This window comes from Cannabis sativa, chromosome 2 (assembly GCF_029168945.1).
Source record: "Cannabis sativa cultivar Pink pepper isolate KNU-18-1 chromosome 2, ASM2916894v1, whole genome shotgun sequence".
Classification (NCBI taxonomy): Eukaryota; Viridiplantae; Streptophyta; class Magnoliopsida; order Rosales; family Cannabaceae; genus Cannabis; species Cannabis sativa.
Genome location: NC_083602.1, coordinates 53,386,262 through 53,410,573, shown reverse-complemented (window position 1 = coordinate 53,410,573; position 24,312 = coordinate 53,386,262). Strand labels below are relative to the sequence as shown.

At 33.4% G+C, this 24,312-nt stretch overlaps 1 protein-coding gene across 1 annotated transcript; it reads right to left on the bottom strand.

Moving 5' to 3' along the window:
- Positions 1–4,036: 4,036 nt before the first annotated feature.
- On the bottom strand, positions 4,037–5,455 carry LOC115720929 (uncharacterized). Its single transcript, XM_030650140.2, has one exon. It carries the CDS (start codon positions 5,362–5,364, stop codon positions 4,513–4,515), a length of 852 nt encoding a protein of 283 aa, XP_030506000.2. The 5' UTR covers positions 5,365–5,455; the 3' UTR covers positions 4,037–4,512.
- Positions 5,456–24,312: the final 18,857 nt, after the last annotated feature.

The following is a 24,312-nucleotide window of genomic DNA, read 5'->3' as shown; positions in this document are numbered from 1 at the left end:
AGGGAGACGATGCTGGGTTTGTTTTAATGCTTAGAACCATCCTTCCTTCATCTAGAGTAACATAACTAGCTCAACATTAGACAGACTTTTCCCAAATTTGTTATAAGAGAGCTGCTGGACCACGGAGGGTTTCCAGGCGTGCTTCTTTTTTCTCACTCTTTGTAGGAAACTTGTCGATGTAGTCAACAGACCAAGACAACTGTAATAGCATTTAAACAATGTTCCCTTTTTAAGGATCACGTTGAAAGCACATTGGTTGTGCCTTTTGCGAGAACCAAGTCAGACATGCAACAGACTTCAAGTAGTTCTCCTTTTTCAGGAAAGAAGGTTGAAGACGTACTATATTCAAGCATTTGCTTCGCTCTCAAGACTAAAGGTGAAAACTACACTGGGCATTCAATAGACTTTAAGCAATTCCTCTTTCCAAGAAGAAGTGTTGAAGACGTATTGAGGCCCAACCAATATTTTCGACCAGTAGTTTGACAGCTTTTTGGAGTAAAATACAAGTACAAGTACAAATTACATGTAAACATAAAGATCAAACAAAAAGGCAATAAGTAAGAAACTTGTATATTTTTGAGGGCACATAGCTAGGTATGCTACCCCCAAGTGATCTAGAAAGTTGGGACATCTCCAAATTTGTGATCACTTGTTTAAAACATAGTTTATGTGGGAAACAAACATGTTAATTATTGTGCAAATCTCTTCTGTTTTCATTTCATTATATCGAAGGTTTACATTGAGAGAAAATTTTCAAAGAACTACATAAAACTGTAAAGGAATGTTAGACCCAGATCCCCCTAGCCTATTGGTAATAGCGATGTAGATAATATGCATTCCAAGCACGAGGGATTTTTGACCCATCAATTTTCTTGAGTTGAAATGTTCCTTCTCCTACTTTGTATTGTATCACATAGGTTCTTTCCCAATTGGGTCCTAAGACCCTACTCTAGGTTCTTATGAAGCTAAGAAGACTCTTCTTAAGACAAGATCTCTAACGTCAAATGTACGACTTTTGAGTTTAGAATTAAAATTCTTGGTAATCTTGTCCTGATACATCTTGAGTTAGAATTGTGACTGTCTTAGAGCTATTCAATTAGATCCTATGATTCTTGGAGTAAAGAATGGTTTCGAGTTGGGTCATAAGTGTCTCGTCTATGAGAAGGGTCTACAGATTCTACTGAGATGACCGTTTCACACTCGGAAGTCATCAAATATGGTGTATGCCCTGTTGAAGTTCTCTCCTTCGTTCTATATGCCCAAAGAAGTCGCAAAAGCTCCTTCGGCCAATAGGCTTTGCAAGCTTGGAGTTTCTTCTTCAACGTAGTCTTTAGGATCTTGTTCACAGCTTCAACTTGTCCATTTTTCTGTGGTCTAGCCACGGCTGAGAAACTTTTCACAATTCTGTGCTGGTTACAGAAGTAGGTGAAGTGATCACTATCAAATAACTTTCCATTATCTGAGACAATCTTGTGTGGAAGTCTGAAGCGACATACTATATTTTTGATGAAAAAATCTAGGGCTTTCTTGGAGGGGACTGTATTCACGGGCTCCGCTTCTACCTATTTGGTGAAGTAGTCAACATCGACTATGGCATATACTTGAGTCCTCCCTTTCTAGTAGGAAGGGATCCCACCTGGAAAAATTGAAAAAATAATTATAAACTAATAGAGAATGCTCCAGTGGACTGTACACACTTATTTTTTATAAGCTGATGTATTTATATTTCATTTTACTTTTTCATTTATAACTTTATTAATTTTAGCTAGAGTCAATGCATTTTTATCTTTTATAATTTTACACACCCACATGTCAATTTCGTCTGTTTTTTCCTCACCGATTGGTATCATTTATCATCTCCATAAAATTTTTTAATGGTTATTTACCTTTACAGTAAATAAAATACAAAAAATAAATATGTAGACTATTATTTTTTTTCTTTCATTTCTTTAAGTGCTCTCTCAATTCAAATTGTTAGCCGCCAATAAAGATTATCCAATATCCATACCCACAACACTACTAGATCACTAAGATCGGGAAAGAATGGATCCATTTATTAGTTTCACTTTATCACATATAATATAAATATAAATATTGAATTTGTTATTTGTTTTAAGCGAAAAAATTTTAATCTTATTCTTTTTTTAATTTTTCTCAAATGAAGAGATTTTTTATTGTTTTAATATTTATATTTTATATTTTTTAATTAATTAAATTTATTTTTTTTATTGTATTAATATTTTTTAATTTATTTATTTACAAACTGTAAATACATATTTGGTACCTTATGTTTAGTACTCTTTATTTACAAATCATACACACTTGGTACTTTATATTTGACTGTGGTGGACCTAACTTTCGACTAGATTATCTCTCTTTTAAATATTAATTTTATTTAGTTTTAATATTATATGAATTAATATTATTTTCAGAAAAAAAAAAGCCTATACGATTCTTTGTTTTATCTAAGTCACATTTTCCATGCGAAGCGCGGGTTGTTTACTAATTTATTTTAAAAAGGGTAGAAGTCTATTTTTTGTTAAAAAAAAATGTAAAAAAGAACAAAAAAAAAAAAAAGAAATTGTATTACAAATATTATAATCAAATGGTTTAATATATAAAAAAAATTATAATAGAAACTTAAATATAAAAATAAAATTATTTATAAATATTAATTATTAAAAAAATTATTAAATGTAATTAATTAATTTTTTTAAATAGTAATATTTATTAATTAGTAACCATGTTATTAATAGTAAAATAACTATTATAATTACATTAAAAATATAACTATAAAATAATGATGGATATATATAGTTTATGTCGGTAAGACATAATGGAATGTAAGTTTGAATTGCAGTCCACTATTTGGGTATATTGTCTAGCTAATGATGTTTTTATTATATCATGCGTTTTCACCCTTTTGTATGCTGATTGCTGATAACATCTCTTGCTATATGTAAGATTTGTTGTAGAAAAATATTAATTTTTTTTAATAAATTATATTGATAAAGAAACATATAATATTAACAACAAAAATTTGAATGTAAGCCAAGGCTAGGGATATGATAAAAGGAGAGGGCATTGATTTGTAATACACTAAGTTACACTCAAAAAATTCAAAAAAGACAAAAGAAATAAATTTGAATGTACAAAAACCGCCATGTGTGATGATTCTGTGGAAGGTTTAATGTTCTCTCTCTCTTTTAAAATATATTAGCTACCAAACTTTCAAAGGGCATAAGAAGCTTTCCAACTCTCTGTTTGGCCCTTATTTTATCCACTTTTTCGAATTCACATGTCTCAATTAAAGCAAGTCAGAAAATGTATGTTTGTTTAATATATTAATTTGAGATCAAAATCAAAGACAAATTCACTCTAACAATTTAAATTTATAATAACGAATTAACTACTACGACTACTAATAATAATAATCGCTAATTTATCATTTCCATGCATATTAAATATATAATATGAGAAATCTTATACATATATTTATGCAATTCTCAATCGATCTAGATCTGTTTTCTGGTTATGGACTTGACTTGAACGATTACTTAATAATTAGAAAATTACAAGCTATAAATTAAAATTTGTTGGGATTCAAATGATGTTGAGATAATGATGACTGCATTCCCTAGACAAATTGCAAAGTTTTCATATTTGCCTCTTTATTTTTTTTCTCTTATTTAAAAAATCACAAAGTGTTCTATATATATTCTTTTTTTGAAACGAAAAGTAGTGTTGTAGTATACTTTAGATCACGCGTATTTATACGTAAAAACAAGCAAAAGAGACACATTATTAATTAATTAATAGATTTGAATGAGTCCAAAATTTGAAATACCTTTTCGATTATTTGAAGTAATAATAGTAAGCTTTTGCACTAGTTTGACTTATAATATAATATGAATTGATAATGAGGCATGAATAATGGCATATTCAATTCCAACAATTTATAATATTATCTTATAACTAAAAAAGAAGAAGACAAATAATAAACCGACTACCACACACACTCACATATATATACAAATAAAGTAATCATAAATTTGAATGTATCAAACTAATAAATTATTGTTTATTTATTTCACTCTCAATGTAGAACCGTGCAACATTTCTTGATCACAAAGATAAAATTTGATTATTTCAATAATCTTCTGACGTAACGATCAAAAATTTCACCGAAAATGGTCACGTACATATATCATCATGAATTAAAAAAATTGACAACAAAAATTTCAAAATTACAGCATGATCATACGTATACATAACATAATCACTAATAATCCCCAAACTTGTATTATAGTATCATTATAATTAAGCTCTAATTGAGATCATCATATCATTGATCATATATTTTTTTCCAATTGGTTACAATAAAACGAAAAATGTTACAACTAATTAATAATAAGAGTACTAGCTCAATATTCCCCAAAATTAATATAGAGAATCAAGCTAGCTATTTTTTTTAATCAAACTGTAGTGATGATTATCATTATTAACCAATTATTATTTGTGATTAAGCAGTACCTTTATGAAGGATGAGTAACAACTTGATCTGGACCGTACATTATTGGCCCCACTACTACGGCCATTAAAGCAGAGAATGGAAACAGGTGAAGACTCATCATCATGATCATGGCCACCATACTCCTCATAATTCTCTTCATGATCATGGCAATTATTAACCCTAGAATCTACCGAAAGCCGCCTCGGACTAGATGACATCATTCTCCACCGCCGTCCACCACCGCGGTGTTTAGTACAAGCCGGAGAAGACGGTACCGATGAAGAAGAGTAGTAGGAGAATGACCTTGGAGAAGAGGAGAGTGATGAGGAAGAAGATGGTGATGAAAGAGAATAATTATTAGGAGAAGAAGGGAAAATATTATTATTATTATTATTATTATTACGTGGTCTAGTGGTATTTTTAGTAGTAGAGGTATCATGTTTTGGGAAAATAGTGCGTATAAGATTTGGTTTTGATGATGAGGTCTTTTTTCTAGTTTTAACATTTGATGATGAAGATTTTTTTGTAGTAGTGTAACAATAGGAAGGTGGAGGAGTAAGAGGAGGTAAAGGGTTTTCTCTGAGCTTAACTTTTGGTGTTCCTGGTTGAGATTCCCACATGAATGGGATTGAAGCTGAAGATCCACCATGGTAGTTTTGATCTTGATCCATTGATGATGATGATGATGATGATGATTTAGTAGTAGTGGATATGGATAAGTCCCTCTTCATCATTAGATGCTTATTATAATTAGAGAAGAGTAGTTTGTATTGATCTTTGGGATGAGTGAAAATTTTGAGTGAGTTATGAGTAAGGTCTGGGGTACTAGTAGTAGTACTACTTGTGAGCATTTTTAGTAATTATTGATTCTATAATAATAATTATAAGGCGAGGAGAGAGAGAGAGAGCTTTTAATTGCTAGTTTCAATGTAGTATACATGTTATAAATCTATATATATATTCTTTCTAACATGCTGTGTATGACTTAGTTTGGGTACTTTATAAAATTAATTACTTTGTTGATTTAACAATTAATATATTTTTTATGAGAGAGGAAAATGGAATGAGATTTATTGTTATTGGAGGATTTTAATTAATAATGAATCAACATGCACGGTCAACTTATATCAAATGGGAAAATGAGATTGTGACAATTACCAAACCCTTCACCACAATTAATTTCATTTGAATATAATTACTGTTGATATTATGTAATAATATAATAATCAAATAAAGCAGCTTTTTCTAATATTTCTGTGAAGTGAAGCATCAAGAAATTAAGTTAGAAAACTAAACATATATGTAATTGTAATTTGAATTATTAATGTGAATCTGGCCTTAGCTAGCTAGCTAGAGATCATAAGTTGAGATCATGCGATGCTTTGATGTCCTCATCAATTTCTGGTTCAAATCCCAAATTAAATAGTATTTGGAGGCTTTAAAATATGAGAATGCCGGAATTGGTTGATAACCTAACATTTTTTTGTCAACACAAACTATAAGTGCATGTTATCATAAACTATATATAAATATTTATATATATTTATGTATTATCAAAGGAATCAGTCATGCATGTGGGCAAGATGCATCACCGGCCAACACCACCTCATGGTTCATTATATATTAAAACTACTATATACAGCTTTTAATTAATTAGGACCTACTATGTATGAATTTCGATCACTTTTCTTAAAATAAAAACAAAAAGAAAGACTAGTACATATATAGATATAATAATAGAAAAGAGAGTACGTTATAGTTGGAGACTGAAATATGTTGTACAAAGCTGATCGTCTTTCATTATTTTTGCATTCCTATAAGTTTAGATAGATATATGTGCGTGAAATTATAAGCATGCTACGTAGGACTATAGTAGAACAGTAAGAATGACGTTAATTAACTTGTTATTGATTGCTACAAATATAATAATTTATATACTTTTGCAGCAAATATTCTTACATATAATAAGAAAACTAAAAAGGTTTTATATACTGATTCAGAAAAAAAAAATTAAAAAAAAAAAAACTTATTTACATGTTTGATTAAGTTGTTGTAATAAAAATACATTTAGCAACATTAATAAATATTTAATAGCTAGTCACAACGGATTTTTAGTTATTATATAAATATAACATAAGTATGATGGTGCTCTTTTTACAATTTTCTTCCACATTCACAAACATATATCCTACCCTACAAAAATATTGTTTTTTTATGAATCAGCTAGATTTACTCCAAAAAATAATTTTACAAACTAATTAATATATAGGGCCTTCAATAGAAGCTCTATAGAAATATAGCTGCTACAAAAACATTTACTTATAGTTACAATAAAATTTGTAACTAAAAGTAAAAAAAAAAATTATAACTAAAAAAATATTATCATTATCATTAAAAAAATTCATTGCTAAATTATTATTTAAAGCAATAATTATAATTTGTTAATTACAATTAAAATTAAATTAGTAACAATTTATATATAAAATTTACTTTCTAGTAACATTTAGTAATTATTTCACTACAAGAAATGTCACTTTTACTACCACATTTTTGTGCTGACAAAAATTAGTATTGCGTTGGTAAAATAGAATTTTCTTGTGATGTGTTGGCAAAAGGGGGTTGGCGAATCAATGTTAGTATTAGAATTTTTACCAGCATAAAACGAAAAGTGCTGGTAAAGATGACTTTTCTCAGCGCGTAAATGCGCTGGTAAAAGTTAGATTTTAACCACTGCAAATGTATGCTGGTAAAACTTTAACCTTTTTGCTAGCGCAGTTTTCGAAATGCGCTGGTAAAAGTTACTTTTACCTTTACCAGCGCAATAGTGAATTGTACTGATAGTGACATTTCTTGTAGTGTTTATAGTAATTAAAAGTATTATTTAGTCATGAAAAATTTATATTGTTATTACTACTAAAGGGTATTTTTTAAAGCTAGCTAGCAATATAAAATAACATCTATTGATGATCGTTGTTTTATTAAAAAGAAATTAATAATATAAAAAGTGAACAATAATTCAATCCAAAAGAAGATACCTTTCTAGATTGACAATAATTAGTATACATTGTGTCTCACACTCTAATAATAATGATAAAATAAGACTTTACCAAAAAAGATGTAATAATACTTCTATATACATCAAAAGTAACTCTGATGATATATATATATATATATATATCAATATTTGAAACATGATAAGAAGAAAAATATTCTTGGAGTGAAGAAACTCGAGTCATAGCAGACAATTTGGGAAATAATCCTTAGGCATGTGCCTAGGTAGACTTTGAGGCTTCGGAATAGGTATTTAGATTCAACAAAGTTGTTTTAAGTCACCATATTTTAGTACTTTGAGTAATGAAGACATGAAGAATCTTAAGTCCAAGGCTCGGGAGCTGAAAATACATGAAACAACACCCCAAAAGTCAACCCGAGCATCTAGAGTTTCACCTAGAGTTTTAGTTTTTCAGAACTGTCTTAGTGAAAATGGGTCAAACTTTGTACTAGGACATGAATTAGACATGTCACGAACATATTTGAGGCATCAGAATTAGATTCGGAACACTCATTTTTGAGCACCAAGTGCCCCAGGCACACAGTGCCCAGGTTGACACATTATCAATTTGGGACACTTCCAAGCATCAAACTAAAGAACTATCCCGAACATTTTCTTTGTCTTCATACAAAATGAGAAAACAAGTGCTTTTAGGGGAGAAATAGACCAACCTGGAGGTCAGAATAAGGGCCAACGCCTAGGTTAACAATCAATCTGGCGCACTGGCTTCAATCACTTAAATATTGCAAATTCTGCAATGAGCATTGTCTCTGACATGGTCAAATATAGGGTAAGAGACCTCTTCCTTAATTTTAAGAGCCTTAGACGTATTAAAACGACATACTAGAAGCTCTAGAAAGAGCACATAGCGCCATGGTTGACGTATGACCTGGTCGTGGGTTCTGCTTATTTGATTCTCATTTCGTCTTGAGCGTTTGTCTAATTTTTCATAGTAAACGAGAGCTATGAACTTAGACAAGTTAACTTCACAACTTCATATTTTACTTTTTTAGCAAAGTGACTTAGTCACAAATCAGGTAGTTTCGAGTCTTCTAATTTTACGAAACATAAACATCTTTGAGAACTGGTGAACGACTTTACCAGAACAAAGAAATTGACTAAGTGATGTTAAAATATCACTTAAGCATCCAAAAATACATCCCCAGCGTATTTTTCTACTCACCTAGCATCCAAGTTGGCATCATATGCCAACTTGAGTGATGGATGTCAACCTAGGCATTGGTATCAGAGTAGACTTCAATAAAATGACCATCACTCACTCAATAATAATCTGATTGACGCGATTTAACTTGCATTTCGAATCTATCTCATTGCTCTATCAAGTCATGTCTCAAACTCCAATTGGAATTTTGAAGAGATCAAGTCCAAATTTCATCATCCAAAGAGTTACAAATTCTAACTACAACTTACCTGAAACGGGTCCCACAAAAGACATTCAAGCTCCAAAAAATTGACGACTAACCTCCAGAGTCAATTTCACCGTTAGATCATCATTAATGGTCAAAAATAGTGTAACGCCCTAATGCTAAGGCACGCTACAGTGCTTTTTCAATTACAGTGCAATCTTTGCTAATCAAAGAATTTTCTTGAAAAACATGTCAAATTAAAAATTTTATATTAATTATTAAACTTTATAATATATTAAAATATTTACAAGTGCCGGGATCCCGTTTTCAAACTTTTAAAAGTTAACATTCCAAAATACATATATTACAGGTCGCACAGCGACTACCAAAATACAATCCCCAGATGTTCCGAGACCGAACACTCCAGGTCACGCTGCTTGACACGTACAATCCCATCCGAGCTGATCTGGTTCACTCTTGTTCAGCTTTCACCTTTCCTTTACCTACACATGGAAGCAAAACTGTGAGTCGACAAGTAAGAAATGAATATAACGTATCATATAATTTTTGACCTGTAATTAGGCGCCCATACACCTATTTACAAGGCTTAACAGATGAGCATGAACGTTCAATACTAGGGTACAGCTACTATACCACATATACTACGTACCTCACTGTACGAGTGTTGGTAGGGTTTGTTTCGTACCCTGAGTACCACTGAGTGATATACCACACACCTTAGTACTTTCCCGAACTTGTGTTGGTATCACTGTACTGTACTCACAAATAATATTTACTATACCAACGCACTCTGTACCATAACCGTACAAGTGTTGGTAGTGCATTTAACAACTTAAGCATGCATATACACATAACATATACATACATTCAGATAATTATATCACACATTATATTCAGTTCTTACCTTATTTCCGAATTCAAGTGTGCTGGCCGACCTGAACGGAAATGTTGTGCTAGATGGATGCCCTAATCACATTTTAAAACTAGGTAAGTTACATGATTAAAACCCTAATCCCGAGAAACCCAAAACCAAAACCCTAGGTTCTGTTATACTTTCTATAGGTTATTCTAACTCTGGAAATGGGGAAACACCCAACCAAGGCACCGCAAAGACGAAAATTGAGAAAATAAAAGGCCCGAGGAACCCTGCCAAAATCGGCTAGCCGGTTTGCACCAGTTTCCCCAAAGCTTTTCATTCTTTGCTCAATTCTCCACCAAATGTAACCAAACCTTCCAGAGTACCTAATCAGGGTATACACAATATATTCCAGCCAGAAAATCATAGAACAAACCATTAAAACTCAACTTGCCATTAGAGACCAAAGCTTTGAACTCAAAGCTTAAACTTGCACAAAACCTATAACAAACACTAAAACCAGCTGGTAGGAGTTAAAATCAACTCAAAAGAACCCTAAAATTTGAACCCTAAACCTATCTAAATCTAACAGCCACTAATTCCTAAAATCATAAACTCAAACTAAGCAAAAACTTACAAACTAGAGAAGGATTCCACTAGGGCTTACCTTAACTTGAATCTCCCAAGGTTTCCTTGCTGAAAACACCACAAATCAGCAGTTCCTTCCCTTGATCTTGCTGGTTGCGAAGAGAGAGAGAGAGAGAGAGAGAGAGAGAGAGAGAGAGAGAGAGAGAGAGAGAGAGAGAGAGAGAGAGAGAGAGAGAGAGAGAGAAAGCTTTCTCTCAAATTTTGGTATTTTTCCTTTAATTTCCCTCTTTCTTTCTAACTAATTAAAATTAATTAATTAATTTATCTTTGGCTGAGAAAAAGGTTGCAAGGTGTCACCAAGTTGGGCAGCCACCTAACACACTACTTAACCAAATGACCAAAATTCCCTTACTCGTAAAACTAGGGCATTCCAAAAGCTACGGGTAAAATGGTCAAAATCCATAACCTCGCTCAATCCCGATATTTTATTTTCACAAAAATATTTCCCACTAAGAAATAAGGTTCTAAACTTACCCATGTGATCAAACTAGCCATCCATCGCATTTTCCGTTGTCGCCGAGCAAAAATTACAAAAAAAACATATATCACATATAAGTCAAATAATACCCCTAGAGTTTAATAAAATCTCCGGAATTGAGAAATTATAACTCTAATATTTATTTCTAAATATTGGGGTCCATAATTAAATAAATTCATAAATAATTATAAAATAACAGCAATTAGTGCTAATTGCCTTTACTAATCCAAATTACTAAAGCGGTCATTACAATAGCCTAAATGTATTTTGTCAAATTTTTTGAATATTTTATTATTATTTTAATAGGACATCTTTCCCTATAAAAGGAGAGCTCATATAGCTCATTTGGCACATTTAGAAAAGTACCAATAAGGTCAGAGCATCTTTCTCTAGTTTCTCTCTCTATAAATTAGAGCTTTCAAACTTAGTCAATTTTCTTGTAAATCTCGTGAGAAATAAGAATTCAAAGTAGACATAGCTCCATTGCCATCGTGACATGGGGAGCAAACTACTATAAACTTTGTGTGTCTCTCTAAATTATTTACTTAAACTCATTATTCATCTCTCGCCAATCCAGCGAGCTAGTGTTAGCTACATTTTAGCATCAATATTTTGGTACTTTCATTGAGAGCAACAACTCGATTTCTTGATTATGGTTTTTTTTTCTAGGAGCTTCGTTCTGAAAGGAATTCATAATTTCAAGCAAGCAGTAATCATCCATGAACACGCAAAGCAGTATTACCACTCCTAGTAATCGTGGCCCTACTCAGCGAGCAGTAGGTACTAAGATTCCTTATAGGGAAGTGAACTGTGAGCAAGCGTGCAAAAGGACTCAGACTCAAAATATGGATATATGGGTTCTCCCCCTAATGTGGAGTGGTCACCTGTTAGGGAAGCAAGCTTCGATCAAGTGTTTGTAAGGACTTAGACTCAAGAATGCAGATCTACAAGTCCATGACATGCAGCTGATAGGACCAATTGCAATTCTGCTCAACAAAATTTGAACAATGCGGGAAACCAATCTCCTTCATGGGATTCTCTTCTAGGTCTAATGACTCTAGGCCACCCCGTGACCCTACAAAGGGAAAGGGACCTGCAGTCAACCCTGGGAGTGGGACTCGGAAGCTCTACCATGAAAGTAAAGACTATGAGATTTGGAGGGTGAAGACCAGCAAAATGCTCCACATGCATAAATATTTCTGTGATGAACGGGGTGCTTGGTGTAGGTACTTCGCCTGTGGTCCTAATGGTCAGTTATACAAATACTTTCCATGGGTGCATGGTGACATTTTGAACTTGAGTAATCTGTTCAATTTCCTCCACTCATGTCACTTTGAGGAAGACTATTTCAAAGGAAGTAGTCAGTATAGTACCACGAACGAATGCTTGAGAGATGACTCTACCTTCATGCAGGATAAATCCCCACAGTTGCCAACAAGGCCACACGACCAAGCAACAACCATAAGGTTCAGATCGATCAATGTCTTTGATCAACTCAGAAGAAAAAAGAACCTACGAAGCGATATCAATGAGAAACGACCAGTTGATATGCACATCACCACACTTGATGTTTGCAAGACCGAATTTGATACTCTTGCCATCTTGGTGAAGAGTATCATAGCTCCAAAGAAAATAAAGTTTGAGCTAGACCATGAGCGATGTTCACCTCTCTCAGATCAAATCAAGGCTTTGGAGATCCCCTCAAAATTAAAAAGTCCAGTGTGGCACCCATACATTGGTAAAGGAGACGATCTCTGCTTCATACACAACTTTGAAGTACAAACTGACCTACAAAGCATTGGAGATGATTCTCAGTGTCGAATCTTTCTAGCCATGCTACTAGAAACAGCACAACAGTGGTATCTTAAGCTTTCTCTTGGATCTATCAATTCTTGGGAAACACTTAAAGAAGAATTCTATAATCAATTCTCTCCATCAAGGTACAGACCGATTGAGCCCAATGATTTAGTCAGCATTACAGGAAGAAGAAGAGCCTCTAAAGATTACTTATAACGATTCTTAGAGGCGACAATAAAGACAAAGATACTCAGTGAAGATGTCAAGGTCATTACAATGACGGTTGGACTAACTATTATAAGTCCATTGTGGAAAGACTTAAAACTCAAATCAGTACACACCATTCAAGAGTTTTTAGACAGAGCTGACGGTTTCATAAAGCTCAAAGAAGCCATCGAGAAGGTCAGAGGAGTTTGCTCAACCAGAATCAACCAATTACACTACTTATCTATTTCCGGAGTCTTTAATAGTCATTGACCAGGACATTAAAGAAGAATCAACAGTAAATGCTTCCACTGAAACATACTCCTTTTTTGTTTCCCAAAGAGAACTCGAGTAGGGAGATAATGACGACAAGTCCTCTGTAACTTCCTAAGACAGCTCAAGACAGGAGCCAGTGACGAAAATTCTCCATTTATTTCCAACAATCATCAGGAGCAGAGAAGTAGCAGTGAAGATGTGTCCTGTGAGTCTTCTGAAGATATTGACTAAGAAAGTAACACTAAAGACTCCCAGTGAGAGAGGGAGGGACCTTATATTGTCACATCTAAGATCCTGCTATGACTGCCACTTGAATCTGGTGCTAATACCAAGGTACCGGAACATGGAGCATCTAAGATAAATCATAAAGTAACTATTCCCTAGACAAACAGGTTAGATCCCAAAACAAACAGGTTGGATCCTGCTATGACTGCCACTTGAATCTGGTGCTGATACCAAGATACCAGAACATGGAGCATCTAAGATCACCAATAAAGTAAATGTTCCCTAGATAGTTCATTTCACAATGAGATTCACTTTACCTTGTGCAAGTGAATCGATGGCCTCTCGAAACTAAAATATGTAGCGAATTCATCTATAGGTCAAGAGGTCCATCGCCATGTTATGGACCCTACATTGCTAGTCCAGCAAAGCATCAGTATAGTGGGTTTCAACTTAGCTTCTTTGATAAAAATGCAAATTTGTGAATTTTATTTCTCTTTTATTTAATATAGCTACAATGATGATGTAATTGAATTTAATATCTAATGAATAAAAGCATTGAGTAAAACTTGCTGGTACTTCATTATTATTAATCAATTGCAACTCACTGACCTGGCTACACTCTCAAGCGCTGAACAAAGCTTGTAGAGTTGGTCTTGAGGTAACTTTGGTTATTTCTTTAGTAAATAAACACTGACAACCCATGAATCTTTGGATGAGTGGACGAGTGCTCACACATGTAACAAATCGCTAAGACCCATGATCAAGAAAGTCCAACGAGATTTGGTATAGCAAGTGACCAATGAAGGTATTTCTTCGATCACTGAGGGATCAAATAAGACATAAAATATGAGAGCTATGTATGTGACATGAGTATTCACAAAAAATCATGGTGCACGAGAGTCATGTATGTCACATACCTTGGTATACAGGAGCCAGGTATTACCTTGGTATACAGGAGCCAGGAGTTATAGGAGCATTTAAAAGATTTCACACACCTGAGTTAGTGTGGTTTAATGAAATTTTGATGTTATCCTTAGTAACTGATCTTCTTAATCCTTAAGTGTTAGTGCGAGTGCTGGTAAGTTTATTAAGTTGATCAACGACACATACAAACTATTTGCACACAAGAGTAAAGCACTATTGTGATTTGATATATAAATACTTGAGGTTACATAAGAATATAATGACCAAGTTTATAAATATAAAGTTCTAGTGCAAGTGCTCCTCCACATACCACAAAAATAAAAAAAGAAAGAACAGCATTGTCAATTATAGAAAGCTCTCTGGAAGTAGGACACTTCATCCAGTAGAAATTTTCTTATTGATTATAAGGAACCCTCTGGGAGTGGGATGTTACCCCATTTGTGGTATTCAATAAGTTGCTAAACTGCTCCTAAGTATGGGTCGCTATACTTAGCAAGAGTTTAGTGTAATCTTTATTTTTTTCTTTTTTCTCTCTTAGAGTTTTTTCTTCAATAAGGTTCTATCAATTGAAATCATCAAGCAAAGATTCTTCACCAACCTGTGATTTCGCCCTTATATAAAAGATTTAGTAAGTTTTTCTACACTACTCTTCTACAATGATTCATCTCACTTATGAGATAAAGTGAATTGATGCTTGAACATCAAGCGTAAAATTCATAACCCACTATACCTCGACAGTGGTCTATCCCGCTAATAACAAAATGCTTCGACAAATAACATCAGTGATGGGGGCAACAAAATCAAGACTAAGGCAACCTCTGAGCCATTATTTCAACATTCCACCTGCATATCTAGTTTCTTATGATAACAGGCAATCTGTCTGGTTCCTAACAGTGGCAGGCACTGATTACATCTTCGATCAATGAAAGAATGACCTACTCATTAGCAAGCTTTGAGTCACCAGCATGATGATAGAAAATGTGATGATTGATGATGAATCATCATAGAATATCCTATCCAAACACAACCTGGAAAGAATATGTTTGTGTTTGTAAGAATATAGGGTCATGCAAGCAACTAATGTATTGTTTCAGCAGAGCCGACATTGCTTCTTGTGGTGAAATTAGATTACCACTAACAGTTGAAACAACCCCGTGAAAGAACACTACTATGACTACCTTCATAGTGATGAACACCAAGTCTCCTTGGAAGGTCAACGCTTTACGACCTCCAAGTCATCTCATCTATCTACCACCTGCCTGTCAAGTTCTCAAAAGTAGCTAGTATTGACTGTCTCATTGGCAACCAATGAGTAGCATATGAATGTTACAATAGATCGTTAACATTCTCTAAGAAGACCTCTTCCACTATGCTAACATCCAAGGAGATGAGAAAGACCTCCTCCGTTGTGTTAATAGCTGAAGGGATGAAGAAGACCTCCTTAACTGTCGAGAACAGTCGAGGGGACAAAAAAGGCCTCTTCCATTATGAATACAACTAAATGAATGACAAAGACTTCTATGGTTATGACCAAGGAAAAAATGGAGACCGCGCCTACAATCACTCCAAGGTACACCCAAGATGGGGAAGACATCACCCGCATCTTATTAAGTATATTAATTCAGGAGTTGGTGACATCGTCAATTGACCAAAGAACGACCAGCCACTTCTTCAAAACTTCATTGGCGGTCTCCAAGATGACCTCCTCTGTTGTAAAGCAGAGATGATGAAGGCTGTTGGGTTTTATGCCCTATACAAAACTCTGTTTCAATGTAATCCAGATTATTCTATATCAATAAAGTAACAGAAGTAATTTTTCATTCACTTGTGTATGTTTTGGTTCACTTAATCAATTGCTTGTCTATTTGATTTATAAATTCATCCAAACCCCTTTCACATACTTGAACATGTTTATTGTGTTGTCAACACAGTGGAAAATAAACATGACTACGTGAATAAAGTATTCCTAGATTTATCAGAACACTGGGTTTCACTGATATGACAATCTACAACAGAGTTTACTTACATTTGGAGAAATGTTATGTTCTTTCCAGAACATAGGTTAAAGTAAAGCTCAGGTTGGATGCATGGAGTATGCATTGGAATGGACCGATATTGAACTTTGAATTAGATTTTGAAACTTACCGTAAACATCTATTCAATTCAATATCAGAAGTTGATCCTAGATCACATGATCTAAATCCTGATATGGTTAGGCTTAATTTCAAGAGTGTTATTCGTGTTCTTTGATTTGTTAGTTAAGCCTAAAACTTTAGTCTGGGCAATACATACATTTTGGGAACACGGTAGTACGATTGAGTGGGAGCGCTAACATAAATATGGAGTCTATAGCTTCTATCTGGCGAATAGTAAGCAAAGGGTGATTTCCTTCGAGCTTAACCAAACGAGATAAATGATTGAGTACTCATTTCACTTAGTTGAAATATCATTTATACAGGGTTAAGTGTTTTAAGGATAAAATACATTGTAGGGTGTTACGGTAATCTAAGTCCCTTTACAGTGTAGATCATCCATATAGAGGATCATTGATCACATTAGGATTATAACAATGGATAACTAATAATGTGTCTATATGGTGGAACATATAGAGCATTCTATATACTGAGAGTGCAATTCTGAGTTCTATGTGTGGATTCAACGAAGAATTAATAAGTCAGTGAATTTAAGTGGTAAATTCAAGATCTGCTTATTGGAAGCTCGGATATATAGACCCATGGTCCCCTCACTAGTTGAGATGATATTACTTGTAGGACTCATTTAATTGATTTTAATTAATCAATTAAAAATTCTCAAGATAGACTTGTCAGTTTGAGAATTTAGCACTCATTAAGGGCAAAACAGTAAATAGAGATTTTGAAGGGCATATTTATTAATTAGGAAACTTTAATTAGTTTCATTATTAATAAAATAAATGATAATATATTATTTGATAATTATTTTTAATTATTAAGTAATTAGATTTATCATTAATATGGTTGAACAATGGAATTGGCAACATTTCACAAAAAGGGAAACTATCAAGTGTAGGAAAAGGAAAGTTGGAAAAGAGGCAAGCCTTGTTTCCACATTGCCTAGGTCGGCCCCTTTACCTTCCTTTTCCCCTTGATTTTCTCAGTTCAAAATGTCAATCATAGCCCTTGGTGGTCTTCTATAAATAGAAGGCAAAGGCTTCAGAGTTTAACACAACTGTACAAGCTTTTCACAGCATTATTCTGAAAGAATTTTCTCTCAGAAAATTCTCTCTGAGCCGCCACCCTCTCTCTCTCTATACCTTTACTGTTTCGAAATGTATGAGTGCTAGAGTAGTGCCCACACACATCAACTAATACCTCAATCATAGTGAGGAAGGCTGTGTAGATTTCAGAGACAACAAAGAAGGACTTTCGGGCTCAGATCTTGATTATACTCTGCTACAGAAAGGAATCAAGGGTTAGAGATCTGAGTGGGAGGAGACATATATATTCCGCTGCAATCACTGTAAGATTTCTGATACTCTTATGTGTTTAATTTCATATCGTTTTAGAAGTTCATATTTAGGTTGTTAAATCAACATACTTGTGAGTAGATCTAAGTTCCTGGTAAAATAACTTCCAACAAAGGCCTCCTCCACTATGAAGCTTTGGAGATGATAAAGGCTTCCTCTGCTGTGTAGCTGAGGAGATGATGAAGGCCTCCTCCGCTGTAAAGCTAAGGAGATAAAGAAGGCCTCCTTTGCTGGAAAACTAATGAGATGAACAAGAACACCTCTACTGTAAGCACATCCAAGGGAACGCTAAAGAACTTCAAGGCTACAACCTAAGAGAAAATACAGACTACATCCACATAAACACACAATACGATAAGAGAGTCAATGCTAAGAAAACAACCAAAGATCAAAGTGTTTACATTCTAATGTTGACAAATTTCAGAAGTTCCCCAAATCAAATGAAATTACTCAAGAGAATCAGAAAACAATTGCCTAAGATTGTCAAAATTAATCTCCACCTTGTAATTTTAAGAGAAACGGGCTTAGTTCACGTCATCAAGTTAATCTCACACAAGTGTAAAGTTAACTTGGGGGACAAATGTTTACACCAAAAGTAGCCTTGGTAATGTGAACATCAATTTTTTACACGTGGCAAGAAGGAAAACATTCCTGGAGTGAAGGAACTCAAGTCAGAGTAGTCAACTTGGAAAGGGCCCTAGCCCTATGCCTAGATTGACTTTGAGGCACTAAAAAGGGTATTTAGATCCTGAAAATTTGTTTACAAGTCATCATCCTTTAGTATTCTGAGTAATGAAGACATGAAAAATCCAATTCCAAGGCTAGAGAGCTGAAAATACACGAAACAACACCCCATAAGTCAACCCAGGTGCCTAGGGTTTCACTGAGTGCCCAGGTTAACATTCCAACTAGAGTTTTAGTTTTCAGGAGCGTCTTAGTGAAAATGGGTGAAACTTTGTACTAGGACATGAATTAGACATGTCATGAACATATTTGAGGTATTAGAATCAAATTTGGAGCACTTTCATTTTCGAGACCAGGTGCCTCAAGCACCTAGCACCCAAGTTGACATATTGTAAACTTGGGGCACTTCCAAGCATCAAACTAAAGAATTATCCCAAGAATTTTCTTTGTCTTCATTGAAAACAAGGAAATAAGTGCTTTCGGGTGAGAAATAGACCAACTTGGAGGCCAGAATAGGGGCCTAGCACCCAGGTTGACAATCAACCTAGTGCACCGGCTTTGATCACTCAAATAAAAATTTTGCTCCAAGAATTCTCTCCGGCATGGTCAGAAACGGGGTAGGAGACCTTGTCCTCAATTTCAAGAACCTTGTAAGTATCAAAATGACATCTTGGAAGCTCTAAAAAGAGCACCCAAAGCCCAGGTTGATGTATGACCTGGTGCGTTGAGTTTTGCTTATCTAATTTCGATTTCGTCTCAAACATTCATCTTGTTTTTCATATTAAACAAGAGCTATGAACTTAGATAAGTAAAATTTACGACTTCATATTTTTCACTTTTTGGTAAAGTGACTTAGTTGCAAATTGGGTAGTGTCGAGTCTCCCAATTTCGTGAAACAGAAACATCTCTGAGAACTGGTGAACGACTTCACCAGAATAAAGAAATTAACTGAGTGATGTCAAAATATCACTTAAGCATCAAAAAATACATCCCAGCATGTTTTCCTACTCACTCAAAATCTAGGTTGACATCAACCTGGGCAGTGGATATCAACCTAGGCACTGATATCAGAGTAGCTTTCAGTAAAATAATCACGTACTCACTCAATAATGATATTATTAATGCAATTAAACTTGTATTTTGAAGATATTTTAATGCTCTATCAAGTCATGTCTCATACTTTAATCGAATTCTAAAGATATTAAGTCCAAACTTTATCCTCAAGAGAGTTACGAATTCCAACTATAACTTACCCGAAATAGGTCCCATATACGTGTTTTAGGCTCCAAAAATTGACGACCGACCTCTAGGGTAAATTTCACCATTAGATCATCATCTACATTTTCACATTTTTTTAAATATTTTATTATTATTTTAATACGACCTCATTCCCTATAAAAGAAGAGCTCCTATAGCTCATTTGGCACATTCAAAAAGTACGTTGGTGTTAGCCACTTTTTAGCGTAAAAAACTTCTGTGGATAAGTGATTGAAAAAGAAAACACACTAATTAAAAGCAGAAGTATTAAATATATATTAAGAAAATCCTTAGGTTTCTTAACTATATTATCTAGTATGTTGTCGATAGGATTTACTTATCTCCTCTCCGACCATGGTTTGTTAACCTTTCTATAAACATGGAAGTGGTCGAAGTTGGGGGAAATAATGTTGGTTGTGCATATGTAGGAGATCGTTGATGGAGGATTGGCACCATATGTCATCAGCAGTTTGAGTTTGCATTGTGGTTGTTGGCGTTGCCTTCGTCAGGTTTTGATGCGAGGTGGGTGTCGTGTGAAGGTGTTGGGTTTTGTGCCCTAAATAAAACCCTTTACAATCTGATTAGTTTTCAATATAAGAAATTTGAAGTGATTTATGTTTGCATGAATTTTACATGCTAATGGTTTAATATGTTTATTACATTTACACACAAAATCTGTTAAGTCCAGATCATATGTTTATTCACAATTATAGTATCGTCAACACAGTGGAATGTGATTGTGATTATATGAATCAAAAGACTAAGTCCCTGTTTCATCAGTGTTTTGGATTTATATTGATGTGATAATCAGCGATGATGTGTACTTACACTTGGAGTAAGTGTTATGTTCTTTCTAGGACATTTGTACAGTATACTAGTTTCGAATGTATGGAGTATACATTGGACTGGACCGATATTGAACTTAGTTAAGATATTATAAACTTACCGTCATATCTTTCCAAGTCAATATCAGTAGTTGATCTTAATATTAAAAGAATCTAAATCCTGATATGCTTAGGCTCAACTCAGGAGTGCTATTCATGTTCTTTGATTTATTAGTTAAGCCTACTTTTGGGTCAGGGTGATACGTATATTTTGGGAACATGATAGTATGATTGAGTGGGAGTGCTGAACATAAATATGGAATCTATAGCTTCTACTGGTGTATAGAAGTCAAGTGATGATTCCCTTCGAGCTTAGCTAAATAGAAGTAAATGGATGAGCTCTTGTTTAAGTGACTAATTTTTAGATCACTAAACATCATTTACAGGTAGCTAAGTGTTTTAAGGGGCAAAATACGTTGAGGGGTGAGAACGGTAAAATTATCCCATCTCGATGTAAATCATCTATATAGAGGATCTTTGATCACAATAAGATTATAACAATGGTTAAATGAGATAGCATATCTATATCGTGGAACATATAATATGCTCTATATAAGTCTGAGAGTGCAATTCTAAGTTCTAAGAGTGGATTCAACGAGGAATTAATAAGTAGGGATTTACTTAGTAAATTCGGTTCACTTATTGGAAGCTCAGCATATAGATCCATGGTCTCCATTCTAGTTGAGACTATACTGCCTGTAAGACTCAATAATTGATTTGTGATTAATCAATTATAATTCTAAAGTTAGACTATGTCTAATTTGTGAATTTTCACTAAGCAGGGGTGAAATTGTAAAGAAAAGAGATTCTAGGTTTATTTATTAATTAATAGACTTTATATGTCTAATTAATAATTAAATTAAATGACAATATTATTTAATAATCTATTTTAGTAATTAAATAATTAGTTTTGGCATTTAAAAGTTTAGAATTAGAAAATTTGCGTTTTTGAAAAAATAGAAATAAAAATTGTGAAAACTGCAAAAAGCAAGTGAGGCCCAATAAACACCTTGGCTGGCCACTTAAGCAGGTTTTTTAAATTGATATTTTCATTATTTTAATGCCAAATAATTACTAACCTAAACCTAGTAGTTGCCTATAAATAGAAAGTGATGGCTCAGTCAAATAACAAGTTCTTTTCAACAAGTTTTCAGGCCTTCTCTCAGAAAATTACTTTTTCAGAAAAACTGAGCCTTCCACTTCTCTCTCTATAGGCGACCCTATACCTCTCTCTTTTCCTCTTCATAATTTCGAAACCCTCAGTGATAGAGTAGTGCCCACACACAGCAAGTGGTACCTCAATCATAGATTGGAAGACTGTGAAGGATCACACACAAAGAGAAGGACATTCGGGCTCAGATCTTGATAATACTCTGCGACAGAAAGGATACGAGGGTTAGAGATCTGAGTGGAAGGAGACATTATTCCGCTGCAACCAATGTAAGGTTTTCTTAACTTTATATGTGTTTATTTATCGTTTTAGAAAGTTCATATTTTGGGTGTTAAACAACATACTTGTGAGTAGATCTAAGATCCTGGTGAAATAAATTCCAACAGAAGAATACCCATAGGTCTGGGGTGCTACTGCACGTGGTGGTAGAGTCGACCTTAATGATTGTTGTGTCCTGGTTTGGTGTTTGGTTCTCCTATTATTCCTTTTTTCTACTTTCACATTTTAATTTTGATCAATGGTTGTCTTTTTTATTGTTTTATGATTCAATAATGGTAATTTTATAGCATCACATTGTATTAATGGGAGTAATAGTCTTTATTTTGAGATGTTTCTTTGCTCAGTGGTCAAATTTGGGAGACTTCTAGATTATTATTATCCTGACTCATGTTTTATGGATCGATCTTTCATTAGGTTTGTAATTGGGATGGTTAGTTTTGCTACTTCACAACAGTAGGGCTTATGGGTCTTTATTTAAATGAAGGAGTTTTTAGGGTTTTCTTTTGAATTATTGTAAACAACTTAATTAGTCTATTTTTTATTACTATTCTACTCAATAAGCAATATCTTCATGGAATGGATTATGTTTGATTTGTCTATTAATAGAAATTTTTATTTTCCTTTCAAACAAGCAGAAATCTTCTTTTTACAACCAATGTTTTAATCCAATATCTCAAATTATTTACTATATGAAAAAAGTAATAATAAATCTATAATAAAATTTGCCAATATATATTTTGTTATATAAAATACAAATTTTTATAAATATATATTTATCAACATAAATTTTCGTCAAGATCTTCATAATTTTAAACAACAATTTTTCTAACAATTTTTTCTCTTCCTAATAAAGCGAACTAATTAAAAACATTAATTATCTAAAATAAGGTGATTGATTAATAAGAAATCAAAAATTTTAAGATTTTTTTTGTTTGTCTGTTTAAATATATTTGAGGATATTAGAACCATAAACATCTAAATTTAATTATGTAATTGTTGCACTTATGTATCTAATTTTAATTTTGATGCATGGTATAAATATTTAAATTTAATTTTTGTTGCAACTGTAAAAATTTTAATTAGAGATATACTTTTAGCATCAATAGCTAAAATTTAAAAAAAAAAAAATGTGACTAAATATAAATCATTATTCTTATGTTATCACAAAAATTATGACTAAATTAAAAATTTTGTAACTAAAAGTATTAGTCACAAAAATTATAATTTGTTGTCACTAAATGTATTTTTTAGCCATAACACTTGTGACTACAACTAAATTAGTGACAACTTGTATTCAAATACTACCTTTTATAGTGATAAGTAATTTTTATTGTGACTAATTAAAAGTAGTATATAATCACAAAAAATTTATATTGTAATTAAAAAAAAATAATTAAACGTAGCATTTTTGATAGTACATGAGTTTATGTAATTATTGTATTCAATACCTAATCTTTAATCTTTGAAGCATAAAACTAATTGAAAACCTAACTATTATTGTTTGTAATAAAAGTTAAACGCCAAGTATAAGTGCAACACATACATGCATTGACGGACTTAAGATTTCATTCAATTAATGGGGGCGGAATAAATTATTTTTTTTGAATTAATCAGAAGATTTATTATAAATAATAAACTCGCTCAAAACAAAACAATAGAACGCGCACTTCAGAAGAACAATCCTTCAACTGAAGCATACAATCTGTAGAGAAACAAGAGTCTCTTGTCAAGCAATGAGTCAACTTGTTTGCAGATCGTTTAACAAAACATAACTTAACAAACACTACAAGAAATGTCACTTTTACTAGCACAGTTCGCTACTGCGCTGGTAAACTGCACTGGCAAAGAGGTCAAAGTTTTACCAGCGTACATTTGCAGTGGCTAAAATCTAACTTTTACCAATGCATTTACGCGTTAGGAAAAGTCAGTTTTGCCAGCGCTTTTTATGCTGGCAAAAGTTCTAATACCAACATTGATTTGCCAACCCCCTTTTGCCAACATATCACAAGTAAATTCTATTTTACCAGCGCAATACCAACTTTTGCCAGCACAAAAATGTGTTGGCAAAAGTGACATTTCTTGTAGTGAAAAGATAAAGCCAAAAGTAAATTCCTAATATCTTGAACAATAAGACTAAACTGATAGGTCATAAAAACTTTACTTTGGACTGC

What these genes read in the sequence shown, in the direction of transcription:
- LOC115720929 (XM_030650140.2), bottom strand. Translation starts at nt 5,364, where the DNA reads ATGCTCACAAGTAGTACTACTACTAGTACCCCAGACCTTACTCATAAC.